The sequence below is a fragment of the Carcharodon carcharias genome, chromosome 12 (assembly GCF_017639515.1).
Source record: "Carcharodon carcharias isolate sCarCar2 chromosome 12, sCarCar2.pri, whole genome shotgun sequence".
Classification (NCBI taxonomy): Eukaryota; Metazoa; Chordata; class Chondrichthyes; order Lamniformes; family Lamnidae; genus Carcharodon; species Carcharodon carcharias.
The window spans coordinates 26,242,101-26,259,519 of NC_054478.1; the positions used below are offsets into that span (position 1 = coordinate 26,242,101).

At 43.5% G+C, this 17,419-nt stretch overlaps 1 protein-coding gene across 1 annotated transcript in view; it reads right to left on the reverse strand.

Annotated features, from left to right (window-relative positions):
- Window positions 1-17,419, reverse strand: part of LOC121284659 (contactin-associated protein-like 5) — a 1,009,875-nt gene that overhangs the window by 386,503 nt on the left and 605,953 nt on the right. Inside the window, exon 13 of the mRNA XM_041200217.1 lies at window positions 12,033-12,233. Within this exon, the coding sequence (XP_041056151.1) occupies window positions 12,033-12,233 (201 nt within the window). The remainder of the gene's footprint in view (window positions 1-12,032; window positions 12,234-17,419) is intronic.

Here is a 17,419-nt window from a genome sequence, read left to right on the forward strand (position 1 = left end):
TGATTTGGTCTACCTAGCACACATCATCTGCCACATCATAACAGGGAGATTCCAGAAAGGAAGAAATCAGTATATTAATTTTGGTAGCCCGAATAATGTGTCAACTATGACTCAATGGGCAGCATGTCTACCTCTGAAGTGAGTTATGGGTTCAAGTCCCACTTGAGCACACAGCTCAGGCTGACAACCTAGTTCAGTATTGAGGGTGCCCCCTTTTGGATGAGATGTTAAAACAGAGGCCCGATCTCCCTCTCATGTCAATGTGAGAGATCCCATGGTGTTATTTTGCAGAAGCGCAGGGGAGTTCTTCATGGTGTTGGCCAATATTTATACCTCAACCAACACATCACTAAATAAAAAAGAGATTATGTAGTCATTATGACATTCCTGTTTGTGGAACCCTATTGTGTGCAAATCAGCTGCTTTGTTTTCTATGCTATAAAAGCAGCATAGTAAAACATCCCAAGGTGCTTCCCAGGAGTGTTATCAAACAACATTTGACACCAAACCACATGAAGAAATATTAGGATATATGACCAAAAGCTTTGGTCAAACCGGGTAGGTTTTAAGGAGCATCTTAAAGGAGGACAGAGGTGGAGAGGGTCAGGCAGGTAATTCCAAAATTTAGGGTCTAGGCAACTAAAGACACATGACTAATGATGGACCAATAAGGTCATGGATGTGCAAGAAGCCACAATTTTATAGCATGGAAATCTTGGAGGGTTGTAGGGCTGGAGAAAAGGAGGGGTGAGACCATGAAAGGATTTCAAAACAAGGATGAGAATTTTCAATTCAAATGATGTCAGACCAGGAGCCAACGTAGGTCAGTGAGCACAGGAGTGATGTGTGAATGGTATTTGCCTTAAGTAGCTGAGTCTGGAGGTAACAAAGGCATGCATAAGGATTTCATCAGCAGCTGAGCTGATGCCAGCAGAGTTGGGAAATGGTACAGCTGCCTTCCTGTAGCCGATTTCAATGGTTGAGAGCCTCCTTAAAGGTCATGGCACATCCTGATGGCTAGGAACCTACACACAGGAGTAGACCATTCATCCCCTCAAGCTTGTTCTGGCATTCAATGAGATCATGCGGCAGAATATTGAGCTCAGTGGGCAGATGACCAGGCTGAGCATAAAATGACTCGCGATAATGTCGGGTGAGCATCCCCAACATTGTCGCGTAGTTCACGATATTTTGTCTGGCAGTGTGCCAGCCAACAGTTAAACAACCTATTAAGGCCATTAAAAAGGTAATTAAATTCAAATTTACCCTGTCTTATGGTTGGCGGGCAAGCAAAAACGCCAAGCGGCCTTTGCACTTTTTATGAAACCTTGCCCACGGGCGGGGGGAGGGGGGGGGGGGGGGTGCGGGGGTGGGGGGGGGTGGTGTGTGGAGAGAGCGTGTGGAGGGTGGGGGGTATTGGGGGAGGTGGATGAGGTTTCTGAATGCAATCAAAAATAAAGTAAAATTTTTACACTTGAATTAAAAACATGCTCCTGTTCATGTGACAGGGTCACATGAAGGGGCACGTTTTATGACATCTTTATCCATCATTGTTATTATCCTCAGAGAGATTGAAGCATGTGCAAAGTTTGCCCTAGGCTGGGTCGCCCTCCTCCCGCCATCCACACAGCCAGCGCCGAGTGCTGCCGCTCACGTTCCACGCTGGGCAGGCCTCAATTGGCCCACCACCCCCCCCCCCCCGTAAAATCGTGATGTGGTACATCGGCTTCCTGACCGCTCCCACCGAGCACCCTCCCCCAAGGGCAACATCCTGCCCATGGCCCTTGGTAAAAGCTTCTGAACCTTAGGTTTAAATTTGATCATTGATTGGGCTTCTCCATCTTTGTGTGGGAGGCAGCGCACATTTCGACCAAACTTTGTATAAAGCAGGGTTTCCTACCTTCCTTCCAAAATACCCTGGCTGGGATTTTCAGCTTACACTGTTTCCTGGGGCTGTATCTTTCGGTCTGCGAGTAGGGGCGGGGCACGCTCGCCGACGCGTAAAATGACGCGGGGTGACATCGGACGTGCGTCCTCTACGTCACGGCGCTTCATTCAGACTTTCAGTTCGGCGGGCCCGCACCCGAGTCGGCTGCGCACCCACCGAACTGTCAACGGCCTATTAAGGCCATTAGCAATGTAGATGACGTCGTTAGTGGACCTGCCCGCCCAACCATAAGGTTGGCGGGCAGCACAGGAGCCCTGCTGGGCTTCTGAAAAAGCACGAAACCTCAAAAATAAAGTAAAAATTTTACACGTGAATTAAAAACATGCCGGATAAGGTTTCATGAGGAATTAAAAATCTTACAGCATCTTTAGATACAAGTTATGGACATTTCCCGACTCACGTGACAGTGTCGCATGAGGGGACATGGCAGGGAAATTTTTTTTCTCAGCTTTATTTAAAGCACTTTGCCTCAGGGAGATCTGTGCGCTCTTCAGCGCGCATACACAAAAGAACGCACTACCGGCTGAGGGCATCCCCCGCCTGCACCGGGAACGCATAGCCTGCCTGACAGGAAGCGCTATGTGCTTCCTGTGCGATGGGGGGTAGGGGGGGAATCTCCAGCTGTCAAAGTCACTGCTCCCTGAGACTAAGTGCTGCCTCAGGGAGATTAGTGACAGTCTAAAAAAACTTACAAAATAAAAAAATAAAAATATTATTAGCATGTCCCCCTCATGTGACAATGTCACACGAGATGGGGACATGTTAATAAATATAACATTACGTTTATTAAAGTTTTTAAAAAGGAACATGAAACCCCATCCCGCCAGTGTAAGAGGTTTCACGCATTATCAGAAGCCCGCTGGGGCTCCTGGCCGGCCCGCCAGCCTTAAGGTTGGATGGGCAGGGCCTTTAATTACTTTAAGTACCCTGTCAATGGCCTTAATTGGCCATTGACAGGTCGGCGGGCGGACAGTTGATTTCGCTGTCCGCCCGCCTTGCTGAAAATTTAAAGGGACTGGGATAATGACGGGGGTTCCTCCTGACATCATCCCGCATCATTTTCCCCTTGGCGATCGGGCCCCGCCCCCAAATCGCCGAGGGGAAAATCCTGGCCAAAATGATGATTCCGACGTCTCCTACTTTATTTATAAAAAAAATGTTCAATTCAGTTTCTTAGGCATGAGCAACACTTTATGAATCCATAAAGACAAAAAAACTGCGGATGCTGGAAATCCAAAACAAAAACAGAATTACCTGGAAAAACTCAGCAGGTCTGGCAACGTCGGCGGAGAAGAAAAGAGTTGACGTTTCGAGTCCTCATGACCCTCCGACAGAACCTGAGTTCCTTGACGTTTCGAGTCCTCATGACCCTTCGACAGAACTTGAGTTCCTTGTGAACTCAATTTCTGTCGAAGGGTCATGAGGACTCAAAACGTCAACTCTTTTCTTCTCCGCCGATGCTGCCAGACCTGCTGAGTTTTTCCAGGTAATTCTGTTTTCACTTTATGAATCCATGTTGGCTCACTTTAACCAGTTTACATTTCTCTAAGTGCTCTGCCATGCTGTCCTTAATCATAGATTTGAATATTTTTTTCACAACAAATGCTATAAATGGGTCTAATTTCCTGGGAGCTCTCTCATCCTTCTTAAATAATGGAGCAATATTTGCAATTTTCCAAACTAAAAGGGTAATTCCTAAATCCAAGGAGCTTTGTAAGGTCGTGGCTAAAGATCCTGCATTTTCCTCACCCACTTACATTAAAATCCTGGGGTAGAAACCATCAGAGTTTCCACTTTGAGCACAAATTGCATCTAAGTTGCACCATCTTGAGAAGTCTTTTTTTCTCAACTATTTGCATATTGCCAAACTCAAAATTTGTCATGAACCACCACAATTGGGCAGTATTTTTAAGTGTAATTACTTTTTAGATGAAATGCTGCTCTATAAAATGTATATACCAGGCATATTTAAAACTGATACCTTGATGCAACTTCATTAACGCAACTGGAAATGAGTTCATCACAAGTAAAGTGTTTTCAATAAGAGTGTCAACTTGTGAGTAACCTGCTCATTATAAAAAAAATGCACAGAGACATTGGCTAGTTACATTGGGGTAGAGTAGTTAGTTTCTTAGCAAATTTAAAAAAAACAGTACCTTCAAAAAAAGTTTTTAACAGGTTGAATGTGAAGTAGTTCAATCTGAAATCAGAGTGTTAAATCTGAACAAAGGAGATTATGAAAGTAGGAAGGAACAATTGGCTGAGGTTGACTGGGAAAGTACGTTAAAAGGTATGATGGTACATAGACAACGGATGGTCTTTAAAGAATTATAACATAACTTACAGCAGCTATGCATTCTTGAGTATTGCCAAAAAAAAAAATATTTTTTGTCAAAGCTTTCCATCCTGCACTCATCAGGGCAATTCACAAAAAAATACTAATGTCAGGGGAAACACACATTGTGCCCAACGGTGAGCCCAACTGGCAATCTTAAATTGGTTGTCGGCATAATCTGGGGATTATTTAGCAAATGTTGTCCAATCACGGAATCACATCTAATGTTGGACACTTTTGAGAATTGGTATTTTTCACGCGAATTGAGTGTAAAGTGAAAAACTTCGACAAAAATGTCTTTTTTCAGCAATATTCTGTCCTACCAAATGATTAAACTATACATTCCTTCAAGGCACAAAAAACCCACAAAGAAAAGTCAGTCAACCGTGGCTAACAAAGGAAGTTAAGGATTGTGTAAGATCAAAAGAAAATTCTAATAAAGTTGCCAGAAAAAGAAGTAAACTTGAGGATTGGGAGTATTTTAGAATACAGCAAAGGAGGACTAAGGAACTGATTAAGGAAGGGAGAATAGGATATGAATGTAAACCAGCAAAAGACATAAAAACAGACTGTAAAAGCTTTTATAGCTACGTAAAAAGGTAACATTTGGTTAAGACAAATGTGGGTCCAGTACAGGCAGAGTCAGGAGAATTTATAAAGGGGAATAGAGAAATGGCAGAGAAACTAAATGATTACTTTGTGTCTGTCTTCACTGAGGGCGATACACAAAATCTCCCAGAAATAGAGATCCAAGGAACTAGAGAGAATGAGGAATTGAAAGAGATTAGTATGAGTAAGAAGGTTGTATTGGAGAAATTAATGGGGCTGAAGGTTGATAAGTTCCTGGGACCTGATATTCTACATCCCAGAGTGCTGAAAGAGGTAGCTGTGGAGATATTGGATGCATTGGTGGTCATCTTCCAAAATTCTATAGATTCTGGAATGGTTCCTACTGATTGGAAAGAAGCAAATGTCACCCCACCATTTAAGAAAGGGAGCGAGAAAACAGGTAACTAGAGACCTGTTAACCTTGCACCAGTAGTAGAGAAAACTCTAGAATCTATTCTAAAGGGTGTGTTAAATGGTCACGTGAGGCAGAATTTTGCCCTTGGTAGGGGTGCTCGGCTGGGCCGCCCGCGATCAGCACCGCACTGCGATTTTAGGCTGGCCGGCCAATTAAGGCCCGCCCGGTGTGAAACGTGATGGCAGCTGCCCGTGTGGAGTTGGGGGGTGGGGGGGGTCGAGTGAGTTGAGCTTGAACTTCGTGCTTGCGCACGAATGAGCGCTTCATAACCTCCCTGAGGCACAGAGCTGATGAAGAGATATTTGAAACAATAAATAAATAAAAATGTAATGAAACATGTCCTCTCATGTGACTCTGTCACACGAGCAGGGACATGTAATTAGTGAAAAAGTCAAGTTTTTATTTGCTTTTGGAAACCTCATCTTGCCCATTAGGTTGGACAGGCAGCTAAAATTTTAATTTAATTGATTACTTAATGGTCTTAACAGGCCTTTTATTTGTCGGTGGGCGCGTTGCTGGCTCTGGTGCGTGTCCGCCGACGGAACAATCGCACAACTGCGCATTGATGTCGGCACGCTTGGCCCACGTCAACGCACGTCATTTCACGCTCGAGCGAAAATTCCTGCCCTTGGATAATAATGATCTGATTCTGGATGGAAATCACGTTTGACGAACCTGCTGGAGTTTTTTGAGGATGTTACTAACAGAGTTGATAAAGGAGGGGTTCGGTGCATGTAGTACAATTGGATTTTCAGAAGGCTTTTGATTAAGTTCCCCACAAGAGGTTGGTCAGCAAAAGTAAAGCACATGGGATAGGAGGTAATATACTGGCGTCGATTGAGGATTGGCTAACAGGCAAAAACAGACAGGAATAAACACATCATTTCGTGTTGGCAGGCCGTGACTGGTGGGGTACCATAAGGATCAGTACATGGGCCCCAGCTGTTCACAATATATATCAATGATTTGGTGGTAGGCACCAAATATAATATTTCCAAGTTCACGGATGACACAAAGCTAAGTGGGAATGTGTTCTGTGAAGAAGATTCAAATCGGTTTCAAGAGGATTTGGACAGATTTAGTGAGTGGGCAAAAACATGGCAGATGGAATATAATGTGGAAAAATGTAAGGTTATCCACTTTGGTAGGAGAGACGGATGCACAGAGTATTTCTTAAATGGCAAGAGATTAGGAAGTGTGGGCATACGAGGGGACCTGGGTGTCCTTGTCAATAATTCACTGAAAGCTAACATGCAGGTGTAGCAAGCAATTAGGAAGGCTAATGGTATGTTAGCTTTTATCACAAAAGGATTTGAGTACAGGAGTAATGAAGTCTTGCTTTAATTGTATAGAACCTTGGTTATGCCACACCTGGAGTACTGTGTGCAGTTTTGGTCCCCTTAACTAAGGAAGGATATTATTGCCATGGGGAGAGTGCTATGAAGGCTCACCAGGTTTGTTCTCCCCCAGGATGGCAGGACTGTCCTATGAAGAGAGAGTGGGGAAACTGGGCCTCTATTGTCTAGAATTTCAACGAATGAAAGGTGATTTCATTGAAACCTACAAAATACATAAAAGGATAGACAGGGTAGATGCAGGTAACATGTTTTCCCTGGTTGGGGAGTCCAGAACCAGGGGACACAATTTCAAAATAGGGGAGAATCCATTTAGGATTGAGATGAGGAGAATTTTTTCACTCAAGAGGGTTGTGAATCTTTGGAATTCTCTACCCTGGCAGCTGTGGAAGCTCAGTCATTGAGTATGTTTAAAGCAGAGGTTGACAGATTTCTAAACGCCAATGACATAAAGGGATATGGGGATAGTGTGGGAAGAAGACATTGAAGCGGATGATCAGCCATGATCGTACTGAATGGTGGGCTGAATGGCCTACTCCTACTCCTATGTTCCTAGGTGCCTACTGATGTCCTTGGGCCAAAAGAAGCAGATTAATTTTTAGGGCCCCTTAAAGACCCATGAAGCTGTGCAATTAGTGGAAATTCTTATAAAATGAACTTGCATAGGTGTGGCTGTCTTCTAGGGCAATTTTTTCCTTAAGTAGTCAAAAAGATCGTGAAAACTTGATTTCTGTTGAATATAATTTGCATTTAAAATTTTGCAATCATTTGCACAGTTTATGCCGATTTCAGATCAATCGTGCTGAGGAACATGGTGCAATCCAGTCGAACACTACCCCACTGGCTCAGAAAGCAATCCTGTGCAACATTCATTGGTTCTGACTTTGCTCCCTTATTTTCATTTGGGCATTCCCATCTCAAACTGCATTGATTGAAGTCACTCTTTACTGCTTTATTGACTGTACATATGGTATCCTTGGCAAGGCAAATAAATAACTTTCTTCATTCCCCTTTCTAATCAGGTCTAGTTTAAATCCCTGGAATGAAACAGCCTAACATATCTAAATGTCAGCATGTTTATATTAATTACAGAAAACAAATAGCTGGCCAAACCCAGCACCAAAATTGAGAACTCTAACTCGACATGATTTGGTCCTGTGTTGGCAAAAATAAAGATGTGCTCGACAGGGATCAAAGAATACCGCATTAAGCTTGTCAAAAGATAAGTAAATGAAAAAGGCTGCACGGTAATTATGCATTTATACATGCTCTTGATTCCCCAGTTTCTCAAGTGGGGTTACCGACGGGATCATGAGATTTGTTGTTCCCATTGAATAGTACCTTTCTCACTGTGTGACAAACAAAAGGCTTTCTAGCATCAATCAGCGGCCAAGTTTTGAATTGGAATATGAGCTCTTGAAGTAAAGCACAACAGTGATTATTATTTTAATTGAAGCATCTATCATTAAACAAACAAGAGCGCTGAAGAATGACGGGCGAATTATGCAACCTCACAAAATTGCCTCAGGAGGGAAAAAGAAACGAAGTTAACTTGTTTAAACAGATGGCATGTGAATGAATACTAATAACCAATGTCCCTTCTAAATTTGTGTGCAGCCTCTTCATTTGAATGTATGGTACCTTTAAATCTTATTGCATAATCATAGCCAGGCACAAGCAGTATCTTATTGTGGACAACTTGTGAGTGGCCTGCATTGGCACTTTCCAGTTGCTGTGCAACTGTGCATGTGCAGGGAACTTTGTTAAGAGTTAATATTGAGGAAGTAATTATTCTCAATACTATGCATAGTTACACTATAACAATATTCAAAAGAGAAGATGTTTGTGATTTTGTACAGTGGCCAGTGATTTCTTTTCCCACTCTCACTAATGCAGGACATAATGATAGCACATTTTTGGACTTGCAAAAACATAATGCAAGTGGGTATTTACAAACTCGTAAAATGATACAGCATGGAAGGAACAAAAACAGAATTAACTGGAAAAACTCAGCAGGTCTGGCAGCATCGGCGGAGAAGAAGAGTCGACGTTTCGAGTCCTCATGACCCTTCAACAGAACTGATTTAAATCAGTTCTGTTGAAGGGTCATGAGGACTCGAAACGTCGACTCTTTTCTTCTCCGCCGATGCTGCCAGACCTGCTGAGTTTTTCCAGGTAATTCTGTTTTTGTTTTGGATTTCCAGCATCCGCAGTTTTTTTGTTTTTATCAGCATGGAAGGAAGCCACTCAGCCTGCCACTCGGATCCTGGTTCTTTGGTAGAGCTATCCAGTTAGTGCCACACCCTGCTCTTCCCCTCTAGCTTTGTCAATGTACTTCTCTCCAAATATTTATCCAATTCCATTTTGAAAGCTATTCTTGAATCTGCTGCCACCACCCTTTCAGATAGTGCATTCCAGGTCACAACTTGCTGCATAATGCGTTGAAAGGGGGAAGTTCAACTCTGCACTTATGTGCAGCACTGTGACTTCTGTAAAGCTTGCAAATCAGCAGATTATGCTAGTTTTGAAGCCCTGCCCCCTGCTGATTTTAGTGTGCTGGTATATAACGACTGGTCGTCTTCACTAAAACAGAAAGCTCAGGAGCAAGGTTAGCAACCCTTAACCAAGGGAATCAAACATGGACAGTCTGACAGCAATTCTGCAATGTGTGTTTCTACTAAAGAAATCAAATTATCCACCAATTAATTCCTTTAATTAATCAAGCAATGTAAATATCACAACAAATTGCAAATTTAATACGAAGAAACTAAATTATCAACAAAAAAATTGGAGATAATGGAATCTTAATGATCAGATCATAACATATGTCATGTCAGCACATTGGAACTGCCTGAATTGTTCGCCATGGTTTCCAGCAAATTCTACAAGGCTTGTCTAGTTAAGACTTACTTCAAAAACTTTCACTTACATCCCTTCATAAAACTGTCTGCCTGTCTTAACAGTGCAAGTTGGAGAGGTTTTAGAGGACAGAGCTATGTATAGAGCATTTAAATTGGTTGGAATAATGCTAGATAAGCATAATTATAGCTCAGCAGGATGGCAAAATATGTACGCTTACTGAAACCAACACAGCGCAGATATCTTTATCAATTTTAACCCCTTCTTGCTTTATTTTGAAGAACAACACAGTTATTAAGTAACTTTCAAGCCTTCCAATGTCCAACTGACTGCATACAAGGTTATTAAGTTTTCAATAACAAATAGCCCATTGGCTTCTGTCATGTCCATAAGACACGAAAGAGGTCATAAATTTTGTAAATCAAACCTTACTTTCTGCTTATTTAAAACTGCACTTTTCTGGAGCAAAAACATGGCTGTTACAGTCACATGATTTGCAAGTTAGCTACAGCTCTGGAAACTTCCAACAGTAATTACAGGACGAAGCTCAACCCTCATCCTTGGAGAATCTCATACTTATCATTTTGGACCCATTACAATCAATGAAACAAGGGAGGCGCAGGCGGCATGTCTCCCAACTCTGGACTTATAACAAATAGAGAACCATCGAAGCTCATTATACCAGCGGAGACACCACGTGTCTCCTAAGGTGAATAATGGATTTTGACCAGAGACATAGAAACTGATTGTTAACCTGAAACTAACTCATCAATGGGCAACACCACATAATCTAAGCTCCTTTGGAATTTGGAAAGTTTTAATGTTACATTCCTGGACTCCCAAGGCAGTCTGCTGTTAACATCTAGCCTGTCAACACCAAAGCCGGATTCTAGGCTGGCAACCAAGGCTGTCTCAAGTTTAAACCTCTTTGAAGCCTGGTTCCCTGGACGATTACTGCCAATGCTTGCAGAGCAGACCAAATCTCTGCATACCAACCTCATCTTGCTGTATTATCACCAACTTGAAGAAATTTGGCAACTCCTGTTTTCAGCTAATGGAACCAGCCTGAACTTTAGCTCCTACATGAAGGAACCCTGACTGGACTCTGACATTTGTGTGAATTAATATCTGTATCTTTGGGATTTTTTTTGTTTTAAGTTTTTCATAGTTGTAAAACTCTTTTCTTCCTATCGCCTTGTGTGATTGTGTGAGAGTATGTGGTTGCAAGGACCATTCACCTGGTTTGACATTATAAATATTTAACAAAGAGAGTTTGCTGAGAACCACTTTAAAATTGACTGCACAAACAGGGGGTTTGAGGAAACACACCACAGCCTATTTTAAAAATCAAAACACCTCTCCTTAAGGACAAACGGCGAGAAAAATAAAGGAGTTCAGTTTGCCTCTTTCCCCTGTCCATGCTACTTGCATTTCTGAGCTTTGTTGCAAAAGTGGTGCAGTTCTGACCTTGAGAACCGGAATCGAGGTCAGAAGTCAGAGTCATTGGAGTTATGAGAACATAGAAACTGGAGTGGACCACTCATTTTCTTGATCCTGTCCTGTCATTAAATAAAATAATGACTGAACAGTATGCTAATTCCATCCATCTGCCTTGGCTCCATATCCTTTTTACCCTTATCTAGTAAAAAGTTATCAATGTCAGGTTTAAACAAGTGAAGAGCGCACTCAGTAGAGCACATTCCAGTGCCACGCTTGGTTAACTCAACATTATTACAATTACATGGCTCGCCCTTGAGGCTTTTCCCTGCCTGGCTGATGCTCTGTAACTAAAAGGCTGAATAAATAAATTATTTTATTAAGAGCTTCCATCTCAGTGAGGAGGCTTCAGGCCAATTCACATCCAACAACCTGCTCTAAAAACTCTGCTCACATTTTTTACAGCTGTGATAAATTCCACCACAGGAGCGAAAACAATTCCTCCTTTCAATTACCTAAGCAATTATTCATTGTGCTAGCACCTATTGCTTTTTGTTAGAGAGATTTCCACAATTCTACCAACCATTAACCTCACTTCTGAAAGGCCTGTCTCTGCATTTAAGGTTATGCCTCTTTGTTCTAGACTCTCGCACTAGCAGAAGTCTTTATCTACCACATCAATTCCTTTCAAAATCCTAAACATCCCAAACAAATCACCCCGTAACTTTTTATATTCCAAGGAATACAAGCCTCAAGCTTTACACAATCACAGTTTTACACACAAGTACAAAGAACACTCAGAAGAATGCAAGACCATGTTTTGTATTTGCTAAATTAGGTATACGTCATTGCTTCAACTCTCTCTGTTCAGTACACTGAACCACAGATGGCTATGTGCTGTAGCTGAGAAACACCTGCAATAAATATTATCATTAGAAGGAAACTAACTACATCAAACCAAATGCTCCATTGAACCACACCCTATAGCATGAGCCATGTAGATTGTCGCTAATAGGCTTCATAAATTACAGTTCTTCAGCAACTGATGCAATACAACTTTGTCCTTGCACTTACCAGGTGTGTTTAAAAGGCGTGACTTTCTGCAACGGTAGGACACTTCCTGCTCACAGTAGTCCATGTTGTTAATCATGGCCTGCAGCTGCTCCGTGTTAGCAGTGTAGCTCAAGTGCACGAGATGAGGTTTGCCTGAACTGGAGCCTTGGACTTTGGTTAGCTCTGTGTTGTTGTGCTGTGTTACAGTCCATGTCTTGTCTTCTGTTAAAAGAATAAAAACGAGATCTAAACAAAATACAAGGCCACAGCAACCCCCCCGATCTAATAATGCTTTGGGAACATCTTGTGAGTTTATAGAGGCTGCAGTTGGGTCATTGGCATAAATAACGCCCTCTGTGTTCTTCAGACTCACTCCATCTCTTCTACATCATAATATGTTTAGATATTGACGTTCATAACCTCACCAAACCCAACTTTTTGGTTAAATAATTATTGTTCCTTCAGACAAAATGTTTGTTTGCTTAACGCAGCATATATTAGACCTGTATTCTAAGATGAACTGACCAATTTTCAATGAGCAGAATGGGATGCACAATTTACACTGGTCCAACAACTGAGGTAAACACAGTTTTTTGGCCTAGAATTTACTCTTAAGGATTTATCTTTCACTTTGAGCACTGTAAATTATTCCATTATCCTTCTTACACGTGAAGGATTCACCCAGAACTTCCATGGCATGGCAATCGCCATCAAATTGCCACTCTGCTCCTTTTTACTTACACTGGAATGGATCTCCGATTTTCTTACCCGGGCTTTCAACCCGGGCCTTCAACCCGGGCCTGCTGAGAAATGTGCAGTGCAATGGTTCCGGAGCCCTTCCAGTGCAGGGCAGCAGTGTCAGGGGAAGTGAAAGGGGAAGTGAAGTCACGCCACCAAGCCCCCCCCCCCCCGCCTCCCCGCCTTTTACAGTGCTAGCTCCTGTAAAGTGGATAAGTTTAAAGGTCCCAGCCTCTTTGACAGGAGAGAACGTGAGTGTGTAAGTAAGTAGGATGGGTCAGGGGAATTTGAGGTGGGTGGGATGTGGGAAACAGTAGCCGGGAGATGGGGTAGGATGATTTGGGGTGTAGTCAGGGGTGGGGCTAGTCAAGAGGTGGGGGTAGGGTGGTTGGGGGTAGTTGGATGGGTACGCGTGTAGTCGGGTGGGTTGGGGTGTAGCCGGGGGGGGGGGGGGTGTTGTAGTCGGAGCTGGGGTGAAGGGTAGTTGCGGGAGGGGGCTAATTGGGGTGATGGGGGGTAGTCATGGGGCTAGGAGTAATCAGGCAATGGGGAATCAGGTGGTTGAGGGGGTGGAGGAATAGTTCGGGGCTAGAGGGGCAGGGGGGCGGGGGGGGGGGTGCAGGAGCTGGGTTGGGTGGTCGGGGAGAGTTGGGGGATGGGGAGGGTGAGTGGAGGGTGGGGGAGTAATGATGGGGTGGGGCTGGGTAGTCAGGGGCTGCAGAACAAAGAACAAAGAAAAGTACAGCACAGGAACAGGCCCTTCGGACCTCTAAGCCTGCGCCGCTCATATTGTCCGTCAACTAAAACATTTTGCACTTCTGGGTTCCGTATCCTTCTATTCCCATCCAATTCATGTATTTGTCAAGCTGCTTCTTAAACACCACTATCGTACCTGCTTCCACCACCTCCTCTGGCAGCGGATTCCAGACACTCACTATCCTCTGCATAAAAAACTTGCCCCGCACATCTCCTCTAAAGCTTTCTCCTCTCACCTTAAATCTATGTCCCCTAGTACTTGACTCTTCCACCCTGGGAAAAAAGCTTCTGACTATCTAAAGTTGGGGGTTGGCAGGGTAGTTTAGGGATGGGAGGATCAGCACCATAGTTACCCAGGAGCTGGAAGAGATTTCAATCTTTCTAATTTTTCATGGGTAACTATTCTGTTAAGAGAATCACAACCATCAGAAGTCTCTGATTTAAATCCGAGTTTCAGATAGTTCCTGGACAGGGTAATTGCCCATCAAAAGTTCAAATCTGTCGCGCAATTCCCGTGCAGTCTTTGCCTGAAGACTTCTGGTGGGGGTGGGGTCAGGGGTGGGGGGAGGGGGGTGGTGGGGATCCCCCAGTGCATCTTCTGGGCTTCTGGGGTACCTCAAGGGTATGACCCATCCCCTCCACAACAAGGAACAGAAGAGCTGGGCCATTATTTCTGTGTTCAGTTTTACAATGACAAGATTATCACCAAATTTCTTCTTGAGGACTGCAACGAGCAATATTATTCATCCTAGTTGTTCATTGCAGAATTATTGAACAAATGGAGGTGTAAGGGATGACTGTTCTTCAATAAACTAATATCTGGTTTCCTTTTTAAATGGTTGCTGCTTTTAACCCCTAAATTATGACAAAATGAGACAGTTAACCAGATTTCTAAAAGGAACTGAGGAGAAGGTAGAGGTGATTTAGGACGTGATTTTCAAGCCTCACCCACCACTGGAATCGTTTGACTCTACCAATGTCAATGGACCTTTGGCTGGCATTCTCCACAGCTGCTCCTGCCACACCAGGGCCAAAAAATCCCAGCCTTAGCCTCTGATGCCTGATCTACCATATAATTAATTTATGGCTGATCTGTGTTTTAACCCCATTCACCATCTTGGTTCCATAACACTTAATAGGAGGGGGGAGACGATGGTGTAGTGGTATTGATGCTGGATGAGTAATCTGGAGGTAATGTTATGGGGACCTGGGTTTGAATCCCACCATGGCAGATGGTGGAATTTGAATTCAATAAAAATCTGGAATTAAAAGTCTAATGATGACCATGAATTGATTGTTGTAAAAACTCATTGGTTCACTTTAGGGAAGGAAATCTGCTGTCCTTACCTGGTCTGACCTACATGTGACTCAAGACCCACAGCAATATCATTGACCACAAGGGCAACTAGGGATGGGTGATGAATGCGGGCATGGCCAGTGATGCCCACATCCCATGAAGACATTTTAAAAAAATACCCTTGCCTTGCAAAAATCTATCAATCCCAGTTTTGAATTCCTCAATTGACCCACAGCCTCAACAGTGATTTTTGGGAAGAAAGTTCCAGATTTCCACCAGCCTTTCTGTGAAGATATGCTTCCTGACATCAACCTGAATGACCGACTTTTAATTTTTAAGGTTATGCCCCTTTGGTATGAACTCCGCCCCCCCCCCCCACCCCCACCAACATCTCACACCAGAGGAAATAGTTTTTCTCTATGTATCTTGCCAACTCCTTCAATCATCTTAAACACCTCAATTAGATCACCCCATAATCTTCTAAATTCAAGAGAATATGGGGTCGGAACAAGTGCCAGCAATGCCAGTTAGCATACAGGGCTGTACCAATGCCCTTCATTAGATAAGAGTTCTTTATATTAGCTTTAAATAAAAGATTTGCACTGAAATTCTTTTCTTTTCCTGTTTCCAACCAGCAGAGTCCCTGCAACCACCTAACCTCAGTCGGGCAGTAATACAACCACTTGAAACAATCAGCATTTTGGTATCCAAACAAGTGCAGGTGATGAGTAGAGGGTTTTATTTCACTGGAGCTGCAGTGTTAGGATGTACTCAAGACAGACAATGTTGGGAATGAGATGGAGGAGGCCTGGAATTCAATGGACCAAATCAAGAGTTTGGAACTTAGCAGAATAATCAAGTTGCATGACATTAATGAAATACGTTTTAATCGGCAATGAATAGATGTGACGTTGATTTAAATTTAACAGGGTTTGTCCTGACGGTTTGATAGAGGTGCTGAGATAAATGATATTTTTTTTTTCTCTCTCAGGCACATCATCCTTTCATAGGAAAAGAGAAATCTGAAACACGAATGAGAAATATCCTCTCTATCATAACAAAAAGTTAGGCTGGTTAGTGTAGGATATCAGTTCAGTCACATATTAGATATTTTACATTGCTGGATTGACGGGCTCTTTTATAAGGACAGGAGTGCCATACTTTGTAATGCACAATGTGTTCTTCTGCTAAAGGTGAAGCAGTGCTCCTTTATGACCACAAAGTTTAATTTTTACACAGGTCAGTCAGGAGTTAATTATTTGGTGAGAGAACTGTGCAAATTTGGACTCACCGTTTAAGGAAATGTGCACTGGAGAATGCTTCCAGCCTCTGGCCTTCAGGTCAGAAGCACCCAGGAATAACCTTTTGATTCTTTTAAATGCTTTGCATCCGTAACAAAAGGTGGCCATTTTGACAGGGAATTGATGGGATCAGGCGATTTGCCCGATTTTACTGTTCACTGTCCTCAATGAAAAGTAAAATAATATGAGCTGTAAATCACTTGATCAATCCAATCCTGTCAGTTTTCCACAGGCAGGTGAGGCTAAAATTCCCATGGAAATATTATGTCCCCAGCAGAACATCTTGTCAGGGTAGATGCTGAGAGACTGTTTTCCATGGTTGGAGAGCCTGGAACTAGGGGGCGTAGTCTTAGGGTGAGGGGGTCGGACATTTAGGATGGAGGAAGAGAAATTTCTTCTCTTAGATGGTTGTGATCCTTTGGGCAAAATTTTCCACCCATGGGTGGGGGGGGGGGTGGTGTTGGTGGGGGGGGAAGTGCAGGAGTGGGCAGCCCTCCAATTGGCGCCCACAATCGGGGGGTGCACTGTCATTTTGCATGGGTGGGCCAATTAAGGCCCGACCAGCGGGACATCTGCACGGAAGTGCTGAGCACTCCTTGTGCTCGGGGGGTGGTGGGGGGGATGGCAAATGTGGAAGTACGCTCCTCACGCATGAGCACCAAGGAGGGCTCCGATCTACCTGAGACTAAGTGCTGCCTCAAGGAGATCGGTTCCCAAAGTGAAAAAGTTATTCTTTTGAAAATTTCATTTACCATCCATGTCACCCCCCATGTGACAATGTCACATGATTTGTGACATGGACATAATTTTAAGTTAAATTTAATCTTAACTTTTTAATTCAGTTATGAAACCTCATCATCCCACCCGTGGATGAGGTTCCATGCTTCTTCAGATGGCTGCCGGCGCTCCCGACCTGCTCGCCAACCTTAAGGTTGGACGGGCTGGTCCACTAATTACTTTAATTGCTTCTTGAATGGCCTCAATAGGCCGTTGACAGGTCAGCGGGCGCACAGCTGACTCGGTTGCACCCCCGCCTGCCTGAAAATGCAAACGACGCGGGGGTGACGCCGGGAGTTCTGTCCGATGTCATTCTGCGTCATTTTGCGTGTCGGCGAACGGGCCCCACACCCCTGCTTGTCAACGGGAAAATTCTTGCCTTTGAAATCCTCTACCCCCAAAAGGGTTGTGGATGCTCCGTCACTGAATATATTCAAGGCTGAGGCTGATAGATTTTTGAACTCCAAGGGAATCAAGAAATCTGGGGATCAGGCAGGAAAGTGGAGTTTAAGGCTGAGGTTTAATCATGGATTTTATTA